At 35.3% G+C, this 19,949-nt stretch overlaps 1 protein-coding gene across 1 annotated transcript in view; it reads left to right on the top strand.

Annotated features, from left to right (window-relative positions):
• Window positions 1-19,949, top strand: part of LOC136029195 (neural cell adhesion molecule 2-like) — a gene marked incomplete in the record, with an annotated part of 281,406 nt that overhangs the window by 135,296 nt on the left and 126,161 nt on the right. Inside the window, 1 exon segment of the mRNA XM_065707337.1 lies at window positions 8,682-8,812. Within this exon segment, the coding sequence (XP_065563409.1) occupies window positions 8,682-8,812 (131 nt within the window).

Below are 19,949 nucleotides of genomic sequence, written 5' to 3'. Positions count from 1 at the left end.
ACAGAAAAAACACGTACACACTACACAAAAAGAGAAAAAAGAATGCACACTATCGAAAACAAAACATAAACACTAACTAAAAGTCAAGTCTCTTCGTGCAGGATAAAAATCTGTTTAGAATAGTCCGAACTCTATTATTTCTAATTACCAGCGATAAATGAAACGGCAAACTAATTTCATATTCACTTAATTTGAACTTCATTACTATACATGCTCTACAATAAACAGGGCAATCAAATAGAAGATGACCACATGTTTCCATTAGACCGCACAAGCACAATGGAGTGTCAGCTTTATTTTGTTAAAAATAGTTGCACATGACTAATTATGCAGTTTGCTAATAGAGTGATATTATCAGAGGAATCTAACTATGCTCCTTAATTAAAATAATGAAATTCTTTCATTTCCATATTTTATATCTTATCTTACGTTTCGGTAAGCAAATGTTTTCACGCTTGCAAGGAGTAATATAGTACAAGATGACGAAAACCACAACTATATGAAATAACATGACAATATGGAAGTTGTAGGGACAATAGCAACATCACAACACGTCACAATGGAGGCAAATCTAACGCTGACTGTATATAAGTTGAAATTTAACCTGTGATAGCCAACTTAAGCTTGATTAACCATCTTTTTGTCTTAGCTACAACTGAAAGACCAGAGAACTGAAAATACTAACTTTACAGCTTCTGCTTTTAATTCTAACTCGGGTAAAACAGAACCAAGGCCTATACCAAGAAGCAGCTTTGTTTATATAGAAAGGTTTTCTTAGCTATCATCTACTGTCCCCGATTGAGTTTGGCGTGCTAGCTCCTTAAAAGATAGTTGTTCTTAGACAGTATCACCCAGGCCGTTTACTGCCTTTATTTTGAGGGTATATTGGGCTCCTTAATATGCGAGTCTCGATAACAATTAGGAATCATCCCAATGATAAAGTAAACATCTAGCACGGTGGTCAATTTGGAATTACTACTACTATTACTATGGCAACCACTATTACTACTGCTACTACTACTACTACTACTACTACCACTGCTACTACTACTACTACTGCTACTACTACTACTACTACTACTACTACTACTCCTACAACAACTACTACTGCTACTACTACTACTACTACTACTACTGCTGCTACTGCTACTACTAATACTACTACTACTACAAACTACCACTGCTACTACTACTATTACTACTACTAATACTACTACTACTACTACTACTACTTCTACTACTAATACTACTACTACTACTACTACTACTACTACTACTACTACTACTACTACTACTACTACTGCTACTATTAATAACAACTCATTTTTATTCAAATTTATTCAAAGCTTCCATTTTTACTCCCTCCCAAGAAATCCCGATTTCCTTTAAATCCTTTCCTACAACCTTTTCCCACCCCATTCAGGGACGACCTGCTTTTAATTAAGCCCCTGATGAAAGGCCGAAAAGGACTCTCCTGATTAGCCCTATTATATTTTGTTTGTTTTTTGTTGCTATTTTTTGTGTCAATTGTCTCGAAAATGCGAATTCGGCCCATTGGGCTTTTGATATAACTTATAGAGAATTTATTTTGTCTCATATTTGGCAGTCTGTTATCCTTCATCCAAAAGTAAGAAAAGAAAGCGTGCCGAGGAATCAGAGCAACCTGAAAGTTATCGCCTGGCATTCAGGTACAGCCCAGTCGATGATTATAGCTTGAGTAGATGTGTTCAAATCGGGACAATGTCTAAAATTTGTCCCTATTGCAAGGCCTTGAAATTCAATGGTGAAACAATGGGAATGTGTTGCACCTCAGAAAAAGTTAAACTTCCTCTATTGGCTGCACCACCAGAGCCATTGAAGACCTTCCTTATTGGAACTACGTCAGAATCTAAGCATTTTTTGTCAAAAATCAGAAAATACAACTCATGTTTCCAAATGACGTCGTTTGGAGCCCAAATCGAAAATCCAGATCAATTTATGTGTACTTTCAAAGTAAAAGGGCAAAAAATGCCGTGAATTGTTTCACCAATTTGTCGTTGATATGTATGCTAAAATTGAATCAGAACGTTTGCTATATATCCGCCTGAATCAGACCAAGCTCCGCTCTGAACAATACATTCATTTGCGAGATGCAGTTATAAATGACGGTAAAAAAAACGAGGTTTGCCACACGCACATATACTAATCTGGCTACATAAAAAAATTACTTCGAACGAAATTGATGATGTGATTTCCGCTGAAATCTATATATATAAAAATAAGTTGTCTGTCTGTGTGTCTGTCAAGTGACGTCATGTTTCTGTGTCGACTGACGTCATGAAGTTAGTTGTCGTCATTTTTGTTATGACGGTGACGTCATTAATGGTATTTAAGACATGCGTTCACGGAAAAATGTCTAATTGTAAAATGACTGAAGAACCTACAATGGCAACAGCCGAGGAAGCTGCTCAAAGAGTCTATGCCAAAAACTTGCTGCTGATAGAGAAAGTAAGAAAAGAAAGCGTGTCGAGGAATCACAAGAACAGCAAGAAAACAGGCTTGCAGCTGATAGAGAAAGTAAGAAAAGAAAGCGTGCCGAGGAATCACAAGAACAGCAAGAAAACAGGCTTGCGGCTAAAGAACGCAAAACCGCGCAGTTAGATGAAAATCTACCTGGAAAGCGAGAGTCAAAACATATCAAAACTGAAAATGATAGCGATGATGATTGGGTTTGGGATTTTGACTTGGATAAGGTCATCAATGCCTACCAGATTTAAGTTAAAAAACAAAGGTTCGGCGACATGTACTTCATAGTGAAGCTGAAAAATAAAGAAGAAAAAAAACTGAAATAATGTAAAAAAAACTAAAAAAAACTAAAAAGAAAAAACACTCAAAGGTAAATTACAGACCGGGACACAAATGACGACCGACACAGAGGGAATATAAATGACGACCGGGAACCTCAAAGAAAAATTACAGACTGGGACACCCGGACACAAATCACGACCGAGAATATAAATGACGACCGGGACGCAGGGACACAACTACAACGGGGACGCCGGGGGCACAGGCGGGATATATAATTGACGACTGAGACACAGGTATTGTTTGAATAGAAATTACAGACCGGGACACCGGGACACAAATGACGACCGGGACACTGGGACACAGGGAATATAAATGACGACCGGGACACTCAAAGAGAAATTACAAACTGGGACACCAGGACACAAATGACGACCAGGACACAGGGAATATAAATGCTATTTATATGCACAGACAATGGGACAGCGAAGAATGTTGTATATTCGTATATACAAAGTATATAGAGTATGTAAAGTATATAAAGTATATAGAAAGTATGTGCGACTTAGTCTTCTTAACATTAACGAACGCTCAAAACCTCTAAAAAATCATTCAAGTGCTATCGCTTTCATCTGGGGCATTTGAATTCTCAGCATAATCTTAGTCTTGGACAGTTTTATCTTCTCACTTGATTCCATAATCTTTTAGCCTTTGCCATGCTCCTTGGGACAGAGTCCGTTAGAATGATGCACATAAGTAGATATAGGACACAGCACTGTTTAATTCCTGATTCAATACAAAACCGGATGCTTGCCTTATTTCCTACTTTAACCACAGAAATGTTGCGATGGGGGGGAATGCTTCGGGGGAATTAACTGGACGCTCTTAATCCACATTTAAATCGCATGTCTGTGGAATTGACATTGCTGTACTATTTCTCGTTGTATATTTTTATTGGTGAGTGCTATCATCTTAATACCAGAATGTGATGGGTAACATATAAAAACGGACCTATCTTGAGAGAGGGGATAATTTTGGGTAAGTTAAATTCTCGGAAACGTAAATGTAGAATGTAGAAGTATATAGTAACTAGACCTCCGTTGCCTGTGCAACGGGAAGTGTTGCAGCAACTGTGCCCTGTTCCTTAGGGCACAGTTGCGGAGCAACACGTGCAACTGTGCCCTACGGGACACAGTTGCGGAGCAACAGTCTCCATTATGTCCTTCAGAGGACATTTTTCTAACGCGGCTTCGATTGTTATCTTGAAGCATCTTTGATATGGTTTTATTTCGAGCTCCTACTAAACTGAGTTTGGTAAAATGTTTAGCTGGTCCAGAAATAAACGAGAAACATCAATAAAAGTTCTATATGAGTTGATAATTATTTTATCTCTAAAACGTTTACTTCCGAAACTAGGGCCGTCTTAACTTGACGCCAATTCGAAGTATTATGTTTCGAGACGCACATTTCGGGAATTAATTCCGGGAAATCTGAAAGAGATACGGAAATAACGTCTTATAGTTTTCTGCTTAACTTTTGATGGTCTAAGCTAGGAAAATATAAAACAAACCAAATTCACCAAAAAATTTAAATTGCCCCGAGGGCATGACAAAACTTCAAAATAGAAAAACCCACAGAAGGAATTTTATTTCGGAGAAACTATTGTGAGCTCCAGTTGTTAGGAGATCGAGACCTGTCGAACCGCATTGGAAAGAAAAATTCTAGCTGGTCCAGAACAGAAGTTACCTCTAGAACGTCGAAACTTCTGAAATTATTTCTTAGAGAACGAAGCAACTTGGTATATAGAACACTTCACTTCTTCTTGCATACTTTTCATAGCACTACTCGATAAAAATATAAGAAACATCAAAATCGAAAATTTGAGAAAATTCCAAAAAAAATCGGAACGAGATGGACTTTTCCGGAATTATTTCCGGGAAATCTGTAAGAGCTACGGAATTTTGTGCTCCGGTTCTCGAAGAGACAAATGAAAGTTCTACATGAGTTCAGCATAACTGTATTTCTAACAAGTTTATTTCCGAAGCTAGGGTCGTCTTAACTTGACGCCAAACATCGAACGCAGAGTTTCTAAGAAAAAAACGGTTTTATTTTTTTTTATGGAAAACTGTTAGAAATTTTAGGAACTTCTCTGGTATTTTTTTACTCTGTTTCACGTTTCCCTTCCCTCTGAAAAATCTCAACTTTTTAACTCTTACCACTTCGGAGCTACAGGTCGCTGATCACGGTGAAAAAAAAAAAAAAAACTACGAAAGCAGTAGTGTTGCTCCGCAACACAATATCTCGAGAGACAGCTTCGCTAGCCCAGATGTAATAGTAAGAGTTGCATAGCCACTTGTCAAAGGGTAGTGAAAGTTTTTGTGTCTTTTCTATCTTTTTTGGGCTGGAGTGAACTATCAGTTTACGAGTACCTGGAATTGATTTAGTAAATGGGTTAGACCCAAGATACCAGCTCGCTGAAATATATTCCAGCCTGTCTATTTTCTGCAGCTAAGTATTTTTTGCGCTAAAAACGATCATCAAACTGTATCCCGACATTACATTAGTCAACTGTTTCCTGAACAGTTGCTACCGACCATTAGTAGAAACTGAATGCAAAAGTTTTCATAGAATCGAGCGTTGTTTCTTGCTGACGACACCACTGTAACTGAGCATTTTCAAGGTACCGTTAGATATTTTATTAGTATTTTCATGCATTTTATTAATCTCTTTTGATTAATCAATATTACCTAATTAACAAATGCAGACAAAATTTTGGCCTCTATGTTTCCAAATGGAAGTAGATCTTAATAGTTTTCATGTGATTGTTTTTGTCCTCTTTTATGTATCTCATTACCTTGCTAATTTTATTGTTCTTGTTAATTGTTTCCACGTAGTAATTTACTAAAACTGCGGTACTTTCCGTTGTGATTGTGCTGATAATATTTTATTACTGAGGCACCAAAATAGAGAAGGGATCACACTACCAGAGTTGACGCTCCTGCTACCACGTAGCATTAAACCCTAGTATAAAATAGATATAAAAAGTTTAAACTAAATGGTTTTCGAGAGCTATCAAAAGGGCAGTATGATATGCGCCCGGTTTATTCCAGATAATTTGTCTTCTCAATGATAGCTAGCTCTCTGAAAGACGCTACTAAGGAGTAATTTGTTTTCCTGATGATGAGCCTACAAAATAGTAGGGTAAGACTCATGAAAAAAAGGGGGGTATTTTTCAGAAGCTTACTGACGTTTTATGATTTTTATTTTGACATCACTTTTATAAAGGAATAAATATAGTTCAGAAAAGATTTGAATATGATTGCCTTTTTGGGAATAGTGAAGCTACGTAAATAATAAAAATCTATTAAAACTAAAATTTGTTGCTTTCCGCAAACTTAGTTTTTAACAATTCCCAAATTGCTATTTCGTGATGCATCCCAAAGTTTTTCCTTGGCAGACTAAGCTTGTCAATATTGTTCGATCACCTTATGATTTAGCAACCCCTCCCAAACCCCCAAGCAGCGCCAACAGCACCATATCTAGATCGTTACTACTTCTGTTTTGTATTTTATATCCTTTCATTAAAATTCAATTTTACCACAGATGGCACTAAGAATTTAATTTGTATCTTATCAAACAGTTCGTGGTAACGAACTGTAGTAAGGAGTGACCCGGCTCAATGGTAACCGAAACTCTAAAAAATGGAATTTTGATACCAATAGTTACATCAAAAGAATCGCATTTTAATGCTCATTTCAAACATACAAGTTTTATCAAGATCAGTTGTATCCATCGAAAGTTACGACCCTGAGAAAATTTGCCTCATTTTAGAAAATAGGGGAAGCATCCCCTAAAAGTCATACAATCCTAGGAAAAATCACATCATCAGACTCAGCGTATCAGAAAACCTTATTGTAGAAGTTTCAAGCTCCTATCTACAAAAATGTGAAATTTCGTATTTTTTGCCAGAATACAGATCACGGATGCGTGTTTATTTGTTTTTTTGTTCTTTTGTTTTTTTTTTACAGGGGTGATCGTATCGACTGAGTAGTCCTAGAATGTCGCAAGAGGGCTCATTATAACAGCAATTAAAAGTTCTAGTGCCCTTTTTAAGTGACCAAAAAATTAGAGGTAACCTAGGCCCCCTCCCATGCTCATTTTTTCCCAAAATGCACCGGATCGAAATTATGAGATAGCCATTTTTTTCACCATAGTCGAATAACCTAATAACTATGTCTTTAGGGACGACTTACTCCCCCGCAGTACCCGTGGGAGGGGCTGCAAGTTACAAACTTTGACCTGTGTTTACGTATAGTAACGGTTACTGGGAAGTGTACAGACGTTTTCAGGGGGATTTTTTGGTTTAGGGGGAAGAGTTGAGGGGGAGGTTACGTTGGAGCATATTTTCATGGAGAAACTTCTCATGGGGGAAAAGAATTTCAATGAAGGGGGCGCAGGATTTTCTATCATTATTTGAAAAAAAAAACACGAAAAAATGAATGTGAAAATTGTTTTGTACTGAAAGTAAGGAGCAACATTAAAACTTCAAACTAACAAAAATTATTATGCATATGTGGGGTTTACCTTCTCGTTATACCTCACTCTTTACGCTAAAGTATTTTTAGTAATTTCAACTATTTATTCTACGGCCTTTGTGATTCAGAGGTCATTTTTAAGGAATTGGGACGAAATTTAAGCTTTAGTGTAAAGAGCGAGGTATCGAAGAGGGTTGAACCCCCTCATATATGCAATAAAAACATGCGAATATAGAAGTTCGTTACGTATGTTAATTCGTAAGTTGTGTACATTTTTTACCAATGAAAACGTTTGTAAAAAATTAAAAGTTATAGTTGCCTTTTTAAGAAACCGAAAAACTGGAGGGAAACTAGACCTCCTTCCCCATCCCTTATTTCTCAAATCTGTCTTATCAAAACTAAGAGATAGCCATTTAGCCAAAAAAAGAATTAATATGCAAATTTCATTTTAATTGTTTATGTGCGGAGAGCCAAGATCAAAACATGCATTATTTCAAAAACGTCCAGAAATTAAATAAAAAAAACAAGTTTTTTTAAATGAAAGTAAGAAGCAACATTAAAATTTAAAACGAACAGAAATTACTCCGTATATGAAAGGGGCTTTTCCTCCTCAACACCCCGCTCTTTACGATAAAGTTTCTTACTGTTTTAAAAATAGAGTTAAGAGAAAGAGTCAAACTTTAGCTTAAAGAGCAGGGCGTGAGGAGGAAAAGCCCCTTTCATATACGGAGTAATTTCTGTTCGTTTTAAGTTTTAATGTTGCTCCTTACTTTCATTTTAAAAAAACTAGTTTTTTTATTTAATAGTAAAATTGATCATGATATAGGTTTACACTGTCGATAGGTATATACACTTATATCAGTATTGGGGGAGGGGGCTAAATTTTGAAACAAGTAGAAAATATACTATTCGAACAGAAACTCAAAGAGAACGTTTGAAAAAAAAACGCTTAATATTAATTTATATGTGAGGAAAGATGCTAAAATATTTCTGGAAGAGTGCGCAAATGTTGATCCTCAGTGAAAAAGGAAAGCATATCAAACAAGAGACATAAATCTAAAATAAAACATCGAGAAGTAATCCAGTCGCATACTAGAAAAAAGTTTCCCCCCATCAGAAAATTCAGTAGGAAAATTGTATACCTTCATTACATTTTGACTTATCACATCGAGCTTTAATATTTATAAAGCTGTCGACACGCATTTTAATGTGTGTTTTTTCCAAGATAGACTTCACTTCTGTAGCTTCTTTGGCAGTAAAACGTAAGCATATACAAAGAAAAGAAAATATTATCTTGGTCCTTTTTCAAAGTTTTTAGTGAATTCTTTGAAGCATAATGATGAAAAGACTATCGTTTTATAGATCCTCCAAGCCCATCGGTGATGATTGGCTCAGCTCTAGACATTGATTTTATTATTGAAGGCGATGATATATTTCTGGAATGTGTTGTTGATGCCAACCCTCCTGTTGAAAAGCTATCCTGGTTCAGAAATGTAAGTAGTAAAACAGCTTTAGATATAGGAATTCAAAATAATAAATGATAATAGAAAATATGAGTTTAACATACGTGAAAGTTGTAAATAAATATGTTTACAGTATGCACATAAGACATTTTTTGTGACTGCTGTCATACAAAGTCTGAAATTCATTTCGGATTAACATTTTGAGTTTTTGAAATGACATTTATTTGGTGGCCAAAGTGGTATTTCTTAACAAAATACTTTATGGAGACTAAAAATAAAGAGAAAACATTGAGAAACAATAACTGAGAAACAATTGAGCATTTAACGTGAGTTTTGACTCTTTTTATTAGATACGAAACGTAATTAAATATTTTTATGCCAACAAAGATTTGTATTCGACTAATTTTGTGCTAATCTGCAATCAGTAGGGCTTCAAATCCAAGAAAAATATGTGTACTATTACCTGCTGCTGAAAATTTGACATAAGAGATACATGAAGGAAGTGCTGAAAAGGACTATCTTGGCCCTACATGGAGCACAATAAGAGCACTCAACAAGCGTAAATATTTGTGTATTTTTCAAGGGGAAGAGGAGTTCAAATGATGGTGGAGACAATCACTTTAATATGTCAGTGGTACCTACAACATTTTTTAAGACAAAAGAGGTAATGAAAACCTTTACAATGATGATGATATTAACGATGACACGAACGAAGATGTGGTCGAGAATAAAGACGGTAAACAGAAATGCTGATGACATGATGATTTCCTCATCTCGAGGCTCTACCCCTAATGGTCAGATGCCTCCTCTTCCTTCCAGGTAAAAGCTTACAAAGTCCCAACCCCAGCATGGTAAATTGTTTAGTTTTGGCAAAAGAGTTGATATATGCAGTTTAAACGGACTCAGATCTTGTACCCTCAGTTGAGATTACTGTCATAATGTAGATTTATACCACAGATAAAGCTTTTGCTGTATTCATCAAATTCAACTACCGCTGAAGTCCTCTTCCGCTATTGTCTCTTCGTTATTGTCACCAGAAGCGCCATAGCTGATATTGATGTCGCTCTTGATAAATTTTCATCTACTAAGTTAATGTCTTTGGTTCTAACATCTTTATTCTTCAAACTGTTAACTTCATCGTGAATACAATCATTATTATTTTCCATGTCCTTTACGCTGTTTCTGTCGTCTTTAATATTTTAAAATCTTCGTTGACACCCTTGTCATCACTAGCATTTTAGTAAATAAGGTCGTATGGATTTGCTTGGAGCTCTATGAGTGTTCAATCAATTGTCAAGACCATCCCCTAAGGTAACCTTGAACATCAATGAACATTTATATAACTGATTTTTCTATTCTTGAATGTTAGTTGGGCAATAATATAGCCCTAAAGAACTCTTAAGGATCAATGAACTCTGTCAAGGCTATCTTCTAAGGCATTCTTAAAGATCAATGAACCCTAACCAAACCCAGGCAAGGCGATTCTAATAGTGTACTTGAAGAACAATGAGATCTGAACAAACCCGGTAATGGTGATTTCCTAAGATGCTCTTGGGGAGCAATGAACTCTGAAAAAACCCGGAGAAGATGGTTTTTCTTTCTTAATACTATTGAGAAATAGATTGTGTTATGATCTAGGATATTTGCTAGGCATTTTCTGATGATTTCAGAAATATTTAACTAGAGTAGAAATTGAGCTGGGTACTCCTAAGAATGAAGGAATGACGTGCTAGTCTACTGAACTAACAATTAAATGCTAATAAACTATTCATAGAAATATATTGACAAAATCCTCACATATCAACTTATGAATTAAAATTAAATGAAATGAGTGGCATCCTACTAATACTTCCGACCACAACCATTGAACTTATTAATTATTTGTCCGGTGTAGAAATCGAACGTGAGACCTGAGGTTTTCTACGATAAAAGAATAATATTTCAGCTTTTTCAGCGAACAAGTAAATGATATGATTATGTTCAAAGAAGTACATTCCAAGCAATACGTTTCATGCACTTGCTCTGCCATTGAATTATAGTTTTGTCGTATGCATAGTGGAAGGCGCTGTTTTTATAAGGATTCGCTTTATCCAAACACATTTACATTCCCTTTAGCTACCAGATTGCAGGTAATTGTATGTTGTATATCATCTTTCAATTAATAAAAACTCCCCTCCCTACTAGTTATTCGTAAACTTTTGTATTCAGTCCATGGATTAATTTTAGCCTAAACTTTAACATAATTATTAGTAGAATAGGTATTATTATTATAACAGGGTCCATCTCCACTAAAAATATTATTTTTGGTTATGAACAAGAAATGGATTAACACAGTATCGTAATGAATATGACTGAGCCCTATAACCCTCTCCCGATTTTTCAGAAAACGTCACAAAGAAAAAAAATGTCTTCGAAGTTAAAAAACGAAACGAAAAAAAATGTCTCAAAGCTAAAAAACTAAGTCTTGAAGAAAAAACGTCGGGAAGAAAAAACATCTCGAAATTAAAACAAAAGTGTATTGAAGTTAAGAAAGGTCCCGAAGAAAAAAAGTCTCGAAGTTAAAACACAAATTTCAAAGAAAAAAATGTAAAAAAATAATATCTTGAAGTTAAAAAATGTCGTAAAGACAAAAATGTTTCGAACTAAAAGCCGTCTCTACATAAAAAACGTCTCAAAATTAAAACACTGCACAACAAACTGATAGAAACATCTCGAAGAAAAAAACGTCTCGTAGGTAAAACGGAAACATCTCAAAGTGAAAAAAGCACAACGAAGAAAAAATTATCGTTAAAAAATAACAAGTTAAAATGGCTCGAAGTAAAAAAAAAATCTTGAAGTAAAAACGTCCTCTCTCTTTAGCCCCCCAGATGGTCGAAAATGGGAAAACGACTTTATTAAGTTAATTTGTGCAGCTCCCTGACACGCCTACCAATTTTCATCATCCTAGCACGTCCAGAAGCACCAAACTCGCCAAATCACTGAACCCCTCCCCCAAAGAGAGCGAATCCGATACGGTTACTTCAATCACGTATCAAGGACATTTGCTTATTCTATCCACCAAGCTTCATCCAGATTCCTCCACTCCCAGTGTTTTCCGAGATTACCCCTCCAACTCCCCCAACGTCAAAAGATCTGTTCGGGATTTGAAATAAGAGCTCTGATACATGAATTCCTTCTAAATATAAAAATTTCATTAAGATCCGATCACATATTCGTAAGATAAAAATACCCCAATTTTCACGTTTTCCAAGAATTCCGGTTTCCCCCTCTAACTCCCCCCAATGTCACAGGATCTGGTCGGAATTTAAAATTAGAGCTTTAAAGCACAAGATCCTTCTAAATATCAAATTTCATTAAGATCGGGTCACCCTTTCATAAATTACAAATACCTAAATTTTCAAAATTAACCCCCCCCCCCAACTCCACCAAAGAAAGCAGATCGGGTCCGGTTATTTCAGTCACGTATCTTAGACAGGTTTTTATTCTTCCCACCCAGTTTCATCCTGATCTCTCCGCTTTAAGTATTTTCTAAGATTCCCCCCCCCCCCGACTGCCCCCCAATGACGCTGGATCCGGTTGAAATTTAAAATAAGAGATTTGAGTTACGAGGTCCTTCTAAATATGAAGTTTCATGGAGATCCGATCACTCGTTCGTAAGTTATGAATACGTCATTTTTTCAAATTTTTCATAATCACCCCCCCCCATTAGAGCGGATCCGTTCCAAGTATGTAAATCACGTACCTAAGACTTCTGCTTATTTTTCCCACCAAGTTTCGTCCCGATCCCTCCAATCTAAGCGTTTTCCAGGATTTTAGGTTCCCCCAACTCAAGCTCCCCCCAATGTCACCAGATCCGGTCGGGATTTGAGACACAATATTCTTCTAAATATCAAATTTCATTAAGATCTGATCAACCGTTCGTAAGTTAAAATTACATTATTTTTTCAATCCTTTCCGAAATAACGGGCCCCCCACTCCTCCCCAGATAGTCAAATCGAGAAAACAAAATCTGGTCCGGTCTCTGATACTCCTGCCAAATTTCATCGTCCTAGCTTACCTGGAAGTGCCTAAATTAGCAAAACCGGGACCGACAGACCGACAGACAGACCGACAGAATTTGTGATTCCTATATTTCACTTGGTTAATACCAAATGCCATAAAAAGTCGCGAAGAAAAAAGTCCTGAAATAAAAAAGTTTCAAACCAAACTATGACGAATGACAATATTAAAATAGAAATATCTTCACTGAATCTGTAGTATCTTTAAAAGCGTTTATCCTCAAATAATAAGCTTCAGGCAAAATACAACCCCTAAAACGAAAAAACAACAAAAAACCCCAAGTCTGAAACTCCCAAGAATTGAGTCCTTTGATTGATGACTGAGTATCAACAAATTAAATAAAAGCACTTTTGCATACAACAAACTCAGCTACTAGGTGAATTACAACTGTCTTAGCTGCTGACTTGGTAACGAAATCTAATGTAGGCACTTTTGACTACAACAAACTCAGGTATTTGTTAAGTTCCGAATGTTTTAGTTGCTGGCTTTTTAGTTAGCGACTGAATATAAAAAAATTGAATTAAAGTGCTTTTGAGCACAATAAACTCTGCTACTTGGTAAATTTTGACTGTAATTATTGGTTACTATATATTTAATGATTAAATAAAATCACTTTTACTTAAAACTAACTCAGCTAGTAGGTAAGTTCCAAATGTCTTAGTTACTTACTGAGTGTCATAAAATTTAATATAAGCTTTTTAGACTAAAATAAACTCATGTAGTTGATAAATTTCGAGTGTTTTAGTACCATCGACAGTTTACAAACAGGTACAGCCAATGAAATCAATGATGACAATGATAAAACACATACTGAACCTGTGGCTGAAACCATGTTAAAATTTGTGTATGACTCCGGAACGGAATAAGTGCCATGTCAAGAGAAAATAAGAAGCATTATTTTGTTGAACGAATTCAAAAGATTCAATTTTTTATGATTATATTAACAAACACGTAATAAAAAAAATTGGTGAGTTGCTTAACAGTTTCCAGGCTTCATTTGCGTACAATAGAAACTGAGAGTCTTATGATTCCTCTCCACAATTAATTCTACGGGTTTTATGAATCCTTTCCGCAATAAATTCAGATGGTTTTACGACTCCTCCCCCTAATCATCAGAAAAAACGCAGCGGTGTAACTATTACAGTCAGTGAACTCTTGCAAAATCGATTTATCTGACCTTGAATGTTAGTTGCGCAAAGGTTTGACCCTAAGGCACTTGGATTATATTGGGATCAATGATTTACCATCTTTACTGTTACCAAATAAGTCTTTTTAACGTTGGTCAAAGGTATTGAAGGTTGAAAAGTACTTCTCTGCTTAAATACTATGTAAAAAGCTTTCAAGAAGATTGGACTATATGACACGGAATTTATTGGTTTGAAAAATCATCTTCGGGTGTTATTTTTTAATTGGAGTTTTTGTTATTGTCTTTGGAGCACGAAAAAATTGACTATTATTACTGGAAAGTGAATTATAATATGTTTGAGTATGATATAAGCGTTTAAAGTATTACATTACGCTATATGAACAGACGGGGATTCTATGACCGAACAATTACACCATATAAAAGAGGGCTAGAACTGAAAACTTTTCAAGAAGAAGTCAGAGAAATATGAAAATTGTCGGAGCTGAAACACTGTACGTAAAGAGTATTATGCGTACAGATAGATACATCGTTTACGGGTTTGTTCATGATCCCTTTGTAGTATATTGTATCTCCTTTTCTAATACCTTTGCTGGGGTTTTAAGTTTTCTCGGGGTGGTAAGGGCGTCGTTTCTTACACTAGTTTCTTACTTGGCCAATCTATAACTAATTTTTGCTCCGTTCTAGTTGATTTAAATTCATTCAATGTTTTTCTTCTCATGTCTTCAAGACTGTCCTTATTGACCACATTAGGCTAATAAGAACTGGTGAAATCATGATAACAGCCTTTACAGATGCTACAATCACAGCAAAAGAATATTTTTATTTCAATATTTTCGTCCATCATTGATTAGTTTGAAACTAGCAGAGCTATTGCTTCAGTTAACAGGCTCTCTGAAGCATGTCTCTGAAGTGACGGTGAGTTGTCCTAAAATATAATAAATCCAGAAAATTCCTTCAAAGATGTCTCTGAATTATAAAAAAAAATCAATTCATTCGTTTCTGACTTTGGAAGAAAAGATTCTCTTCGCCTATCTCACACTCCTGGCGTAAAAAGGGTATGCAACTAGAACAGGATTTTCCATTAGAACTAGAACTATTCTAAAAACTAAAGAAGGGTTAACTTTAAAGATATTTAGTGCGTAGCATATTCTAAAGAAAATATTTGAAAAAAACACACATTTATATAAAATTAATACTTAAAGTTCGCTGTTAAACATCCACAAACAAGGATCCCCTGATATAAAATAGTTTTTACCGTATCACATACACTCGTCACGATCAGGTATGTTCCTTCGTATTCACTGTGCAAAGAACATAACCTCGTCTTCAGAAACGTGATAAGCCCTTTAAAATTTAGGACATTTTAGCTCTTCTAATTTGAAAAGTGGAATTTTAGGGTCATAGCTTTGAATTAAAACTTTATCTGTAGGCATAATGACCTTTACGCATTATGCTTCAACTCCAATTTTTTTTTTCTCTGACTTCCTCCTGAACAGTTCTCAGTTCCTTTCCACTTTAGTTATATGGTGTAATCACTCGTTCATATAATCTCAGTCTGTTCGTATGGCTGAATGTAGTACTGTACAAGCTTATATCATACTCAAAAATGTTATAATTCACTTTGCAATGATAACAGTCTGTTTTTTTCGTGTTCCACAGACAGTGGCAAAAATACACGTTCAAATATAACACCCCAAGATGATTTTTCAAACCAATAGATTCAGTACTATATAGTCCAATCATCTTGGAAGCTATTGACATATTTTTGAAGTTAAGAAGCACTTTATCGAATTTTTATACCTTTTCCCATCAAACAGTTCGTGGTAACGAACTGTAGTAAGGAGCGACCCGGCTCAATAGTAACCAAAACTCTAAAAAATGGAAGTTTGATATCAATAGCTACATTAAAAGGATCGCATTTTAATTCTGATTTTAAATATATAATTTTCATCAAGTTTAGTCTTACCTATCAAAAGTTACGAGCCTGAGAAAATTTGCATTATTTAAGAAAATAGGAGGGAAACCCCCCTAAAATACGTAGAATCTTAACGAAAATGACACCATCAGATTCAGCGTATCAGAGAACCCTACTGTACAAGTTTCAAGCTCCTATCTACAAAAATGTGGAATTTTGTATTTTTTGCCAGAAGACAAATCGTTTATTTGTTTGTTTTTTTTTGTTTTTTTTTTTTTCCAGGGGTCATCGTATCGACCAAGTGGTCCTAGAATGTCGCAAGAGGGCTCATTCTAACGGAAATGAAAAGTTCTATTGCCATTTTTGAGTGAACAAAAAAAATTGGAGGGCATCTAGGCCCCCTCCCACGCTCATTTTTTCCCAAAGTCCACGGATCAAAATTTTGAGATAACAATTTTGTTTAGCATAGTCGAAAACCGTAATAACTATATCTTTGAGGATGACTTACTCCCCCACAATCCCTGGGGGAGGGGCTGCAAGTTACAAACTTTGACCAGTGGTTACATATAGTAATGGTTATTGGGAAGTGTACAGACGTTTTCAGGGGGATTTTATTTTGTTTGGGGGTGGGGCTGAGGGGAGGGGGCTATGTTGGAGGATCTTTCCTTGGAGGAATCTGTCATGGGGGAATAAAAATTCAATGAAAAGGGCGCAGGATTTTCTAGCATTACTATAAGAAAACAATGAAAAATAAACATGAAAACGTTTTTTCAAATGAAGGGAAGGAGTAGCATTGAAACTTAAAACGAACAGAGATTATTACGCATATGAGGGGTTCTAAAAATACTTTAGCATAAAGAACGAGGTATTTAGGAGGAGATAAATACCTAGGTCTTTATGCTAAAGTATTTTTAGTAATTTCAACTATTTATTCTACGGCCTTTCTAATTCAGGGGTAATTCTTAAAGAATTGGGACAAAACTTACGATTTAGTGTAAGGAGCGAGGTATTAACGAGGGTACAAACCCCTTCGTATACATAATAAAAATATAAGATTATGAAAGTTTGTTACGTCAGTTAATTCTTAAGTTACGTATATTTTTACTGATAAAAACGTTTGTTAAAAATTAAAAGTTCTAGTTGCCTTGCTAAGTAGCCGAAAAATTGGAGGGCAACTAGACCTTCTTCTCCACCCCTTATTTCTCAAAATCGTCTGATCCAAACTAAGAGAAAGCCATTTAGCCAAAAAAAGAATTAATATACAAATTTTATTTTAATAATTTATGTGCGGAGAGCCAAAACCAAACATGCATTAATTCAAATTAATTGGTTCAGAAATTAAATAAAAAAAAAACTAATTTTTTTAGCTGAAAGTAAGGAGCAACGTTAAAACTTAAAATGAACAGAAATTACTCCGTATATGAAATGGGTTATCTCCTCCGCAATCCCTCGCTCTTTACGCTAAAGTTCGACTCTTTGCCACTATTCTACTTTTTAAAACAATTAAAAACTTTAGCGCAAAGAGCGAGGGATTGCGGAGGGGACAACCCATTTCATATACGGAGTAATTTCTTTTCGTTTTAAGTTTTAAGGTCGCTCCTTACTTTCAGCTAAAAAAAAGTTTTTTTTTTATTTATAGTTAGACTCTCAGTATCTATTGTATGCAAATGAAGCTTGGAAACTGCTGCGCAGCTTAGCTTGTAAAATATTGCATGTTTGTTAATAACATTATGAAAATTAAATGTTTTGATTTCATTCCATCAAAGGATTCATCATGTTTTTTGTCTTGATATAGCACTTATTAGGTTTCGGAGTCATGCACAACATTTAATACGGTTTCAGTTACAGGTTCAATGTGTGTTTTGTCATTGGTATTAATGTGTTCATTGACTGTATCAGTTGGTAAACTGTCTATGGTACTAAAACACTCGAATTTTACCAACTACCAGTGTTTATTGTAGTCAAAAGTGCTTTTGTTAGTTTTTTTTATATTCAGTAAACAACTAAGGCAATTGGAATTTACATACTAGCTGAGTTTGTTGTACGTAAAACTTGATACTTAGTCAATAATTAGAAGACTTGGAACTTACCAAGTATTTGACTTTATTGAGCTCGGAAGTTTTTTTATAAAAATGTTTGATTTGCAGAAGGTAACTAAAATACTCGGAATTTACCAGCTAGCTGAGTTTGTTGTAGTCAAAAGTGCTTTATTAATTTATTTGGTACTCAGCCAGCAACTAAAACACTTGAAATTTAACAACCACCTGAGATTATTGCAGTAAAAAGTGCTTTTATTAAATTTTGATACTAAGTCAGCAGCTAAGACATTAGGAATTTACTTAGTATCTGAGCTTGTTATATGCAAAAAGGCTTTTATTTATTTTTTGTGCTCAGAAATCAAATAAAGGACTCGATTCTTGGGACTTTCAGATTTGGGGTTGTTTTGTTATGTTTTTTGCCCTTTTGGGGGTTTTGCTGTGTCTGACGCTTTTTATTTGAGGGTAACAGCATTTATAGATGCTACACATGCAGTAAAGATATTTCTATTTCAATATTGTCATCCATCATAGCTTAGTTTGAAACTATCAGTGTGATTTCTTCTGATAACAAGTTTAGATTTAAAGTTATTCCTGATATTTTATGTAACTTCGAGATGTTTTTTCTTTGTGACGTTTTTTAATCTCGAGACATTTTTCTTCGTGACACCTTTTTTTCGTGTTGTTTTCTTAAACTTCTAGACGTTATTTTTTCTTTGTGACTTATTTTCTTTGAAACCTTGTTTTTTCGTGATGTTTTTTTAACCTTCGAGACTTTTTTTCTTTGTGATGTTTTTAACTTCGAGACATTTTTGCTTTAACTTTGACAAGTTTTTTTCTTCGAGACTTTTTACTTCGAGTTGTTTTTATTTCTTCGTGACGCTAAAATCTCTCAAAAAGCATGCCCATCAAAATACATAGATTCATTTTAGTTGCTGATTTTCCCCCTTTTTGTCTCTTTACTCGTCTATCCCCTTTTCTTCTGCGTATCATAGCGCTACCTAAGTAAAGAGCGATGTAGGTACACTGTATTATTTATTTATTTTTTCTGTTTTTTTTTTGTTTAGACCGGGGTACTTCGTATCGAAGGAGTTGATGTAGAAAGTTTGAAAACGGCTCATTTCATTGGAAACTGAAAGGGCTAGTGCTGTTTATTATAGTCAAAAGTGATTGAAGGGCAACTAAACTCCTCCCACGCCCACCATTTCCCCTAACACATTCAATCACAGTCCTAGATGACCATTTTGTTCAACGTAGTTGAAAGATCCGGAATGTAAGTCCTTAAGGATGACGAACCCCCACAGCCCTTAGGGCAAGGGTTTTAAGCTATGCCTTGGGGGCATTTAATGTTTATATAGACAGGGTGATCGTATAATCTTCGGAGGGGGCTCAATGGATTGCTAATCAGAAGCGTAAGTGCCCTTTTTGAGATTTAGAGTAACCGGAAGGTAGATAGCCCCCCCCCAAACACACACCTCGTATTTTCCCAACTTCCCCCCCTCCATTCCCACCATTTCCCAAACAAATCCAATCAAAATTTTTGAAATAGCCATTTTGTACAACGTAATTGAAAGGACCGCAAATAATGGCTTTCAGCATGACAAGCTTCCCCCCACAACCCTTGGGGCAAGGTAAGTTACTCCCTGAGGGTATATTAGGTATATATATATATATATATATATATATATATATATATATATATATATATATATATATATATATATATATATATATATATATATATATATATATATATATATATATACATATATATATATATATATATATATATATATATATATATATATATATATATATATATATATATATATATACATATATATATATACATATATATATATACTAGCTGTTGGGGTGGCGCTTCGCGCCACCCCAACACCTAGTTGGTGGGGGCGCTTCGCGCCCCCCCCAAGCCCCCCCGCGCGCGTAAGTCGTTACGCGCCATAATAGTTACGCGCCATTGTAGTTGTGTCCCTATGTCCCACCTGT

This window comes from Artemia franciscana, chromosome 7 (genome assembly GCF_032884065.1).
Source record: "Artemia franciscana chromosome 7, ASM3288406v1, whole genome shotgun sequence".
Taxonomy (NCBI): Eukaryota; Metazoa; Arthropoda; class Branchiopoda; order Anostraca; family Artemiidae; genus Artemia; species Artemia franciscana.
The sequence above is the reverse complement of the archived record's forward strand: the minus strand, read 5'-3'. Positions and strand labels throughout refer to the sequence as shown.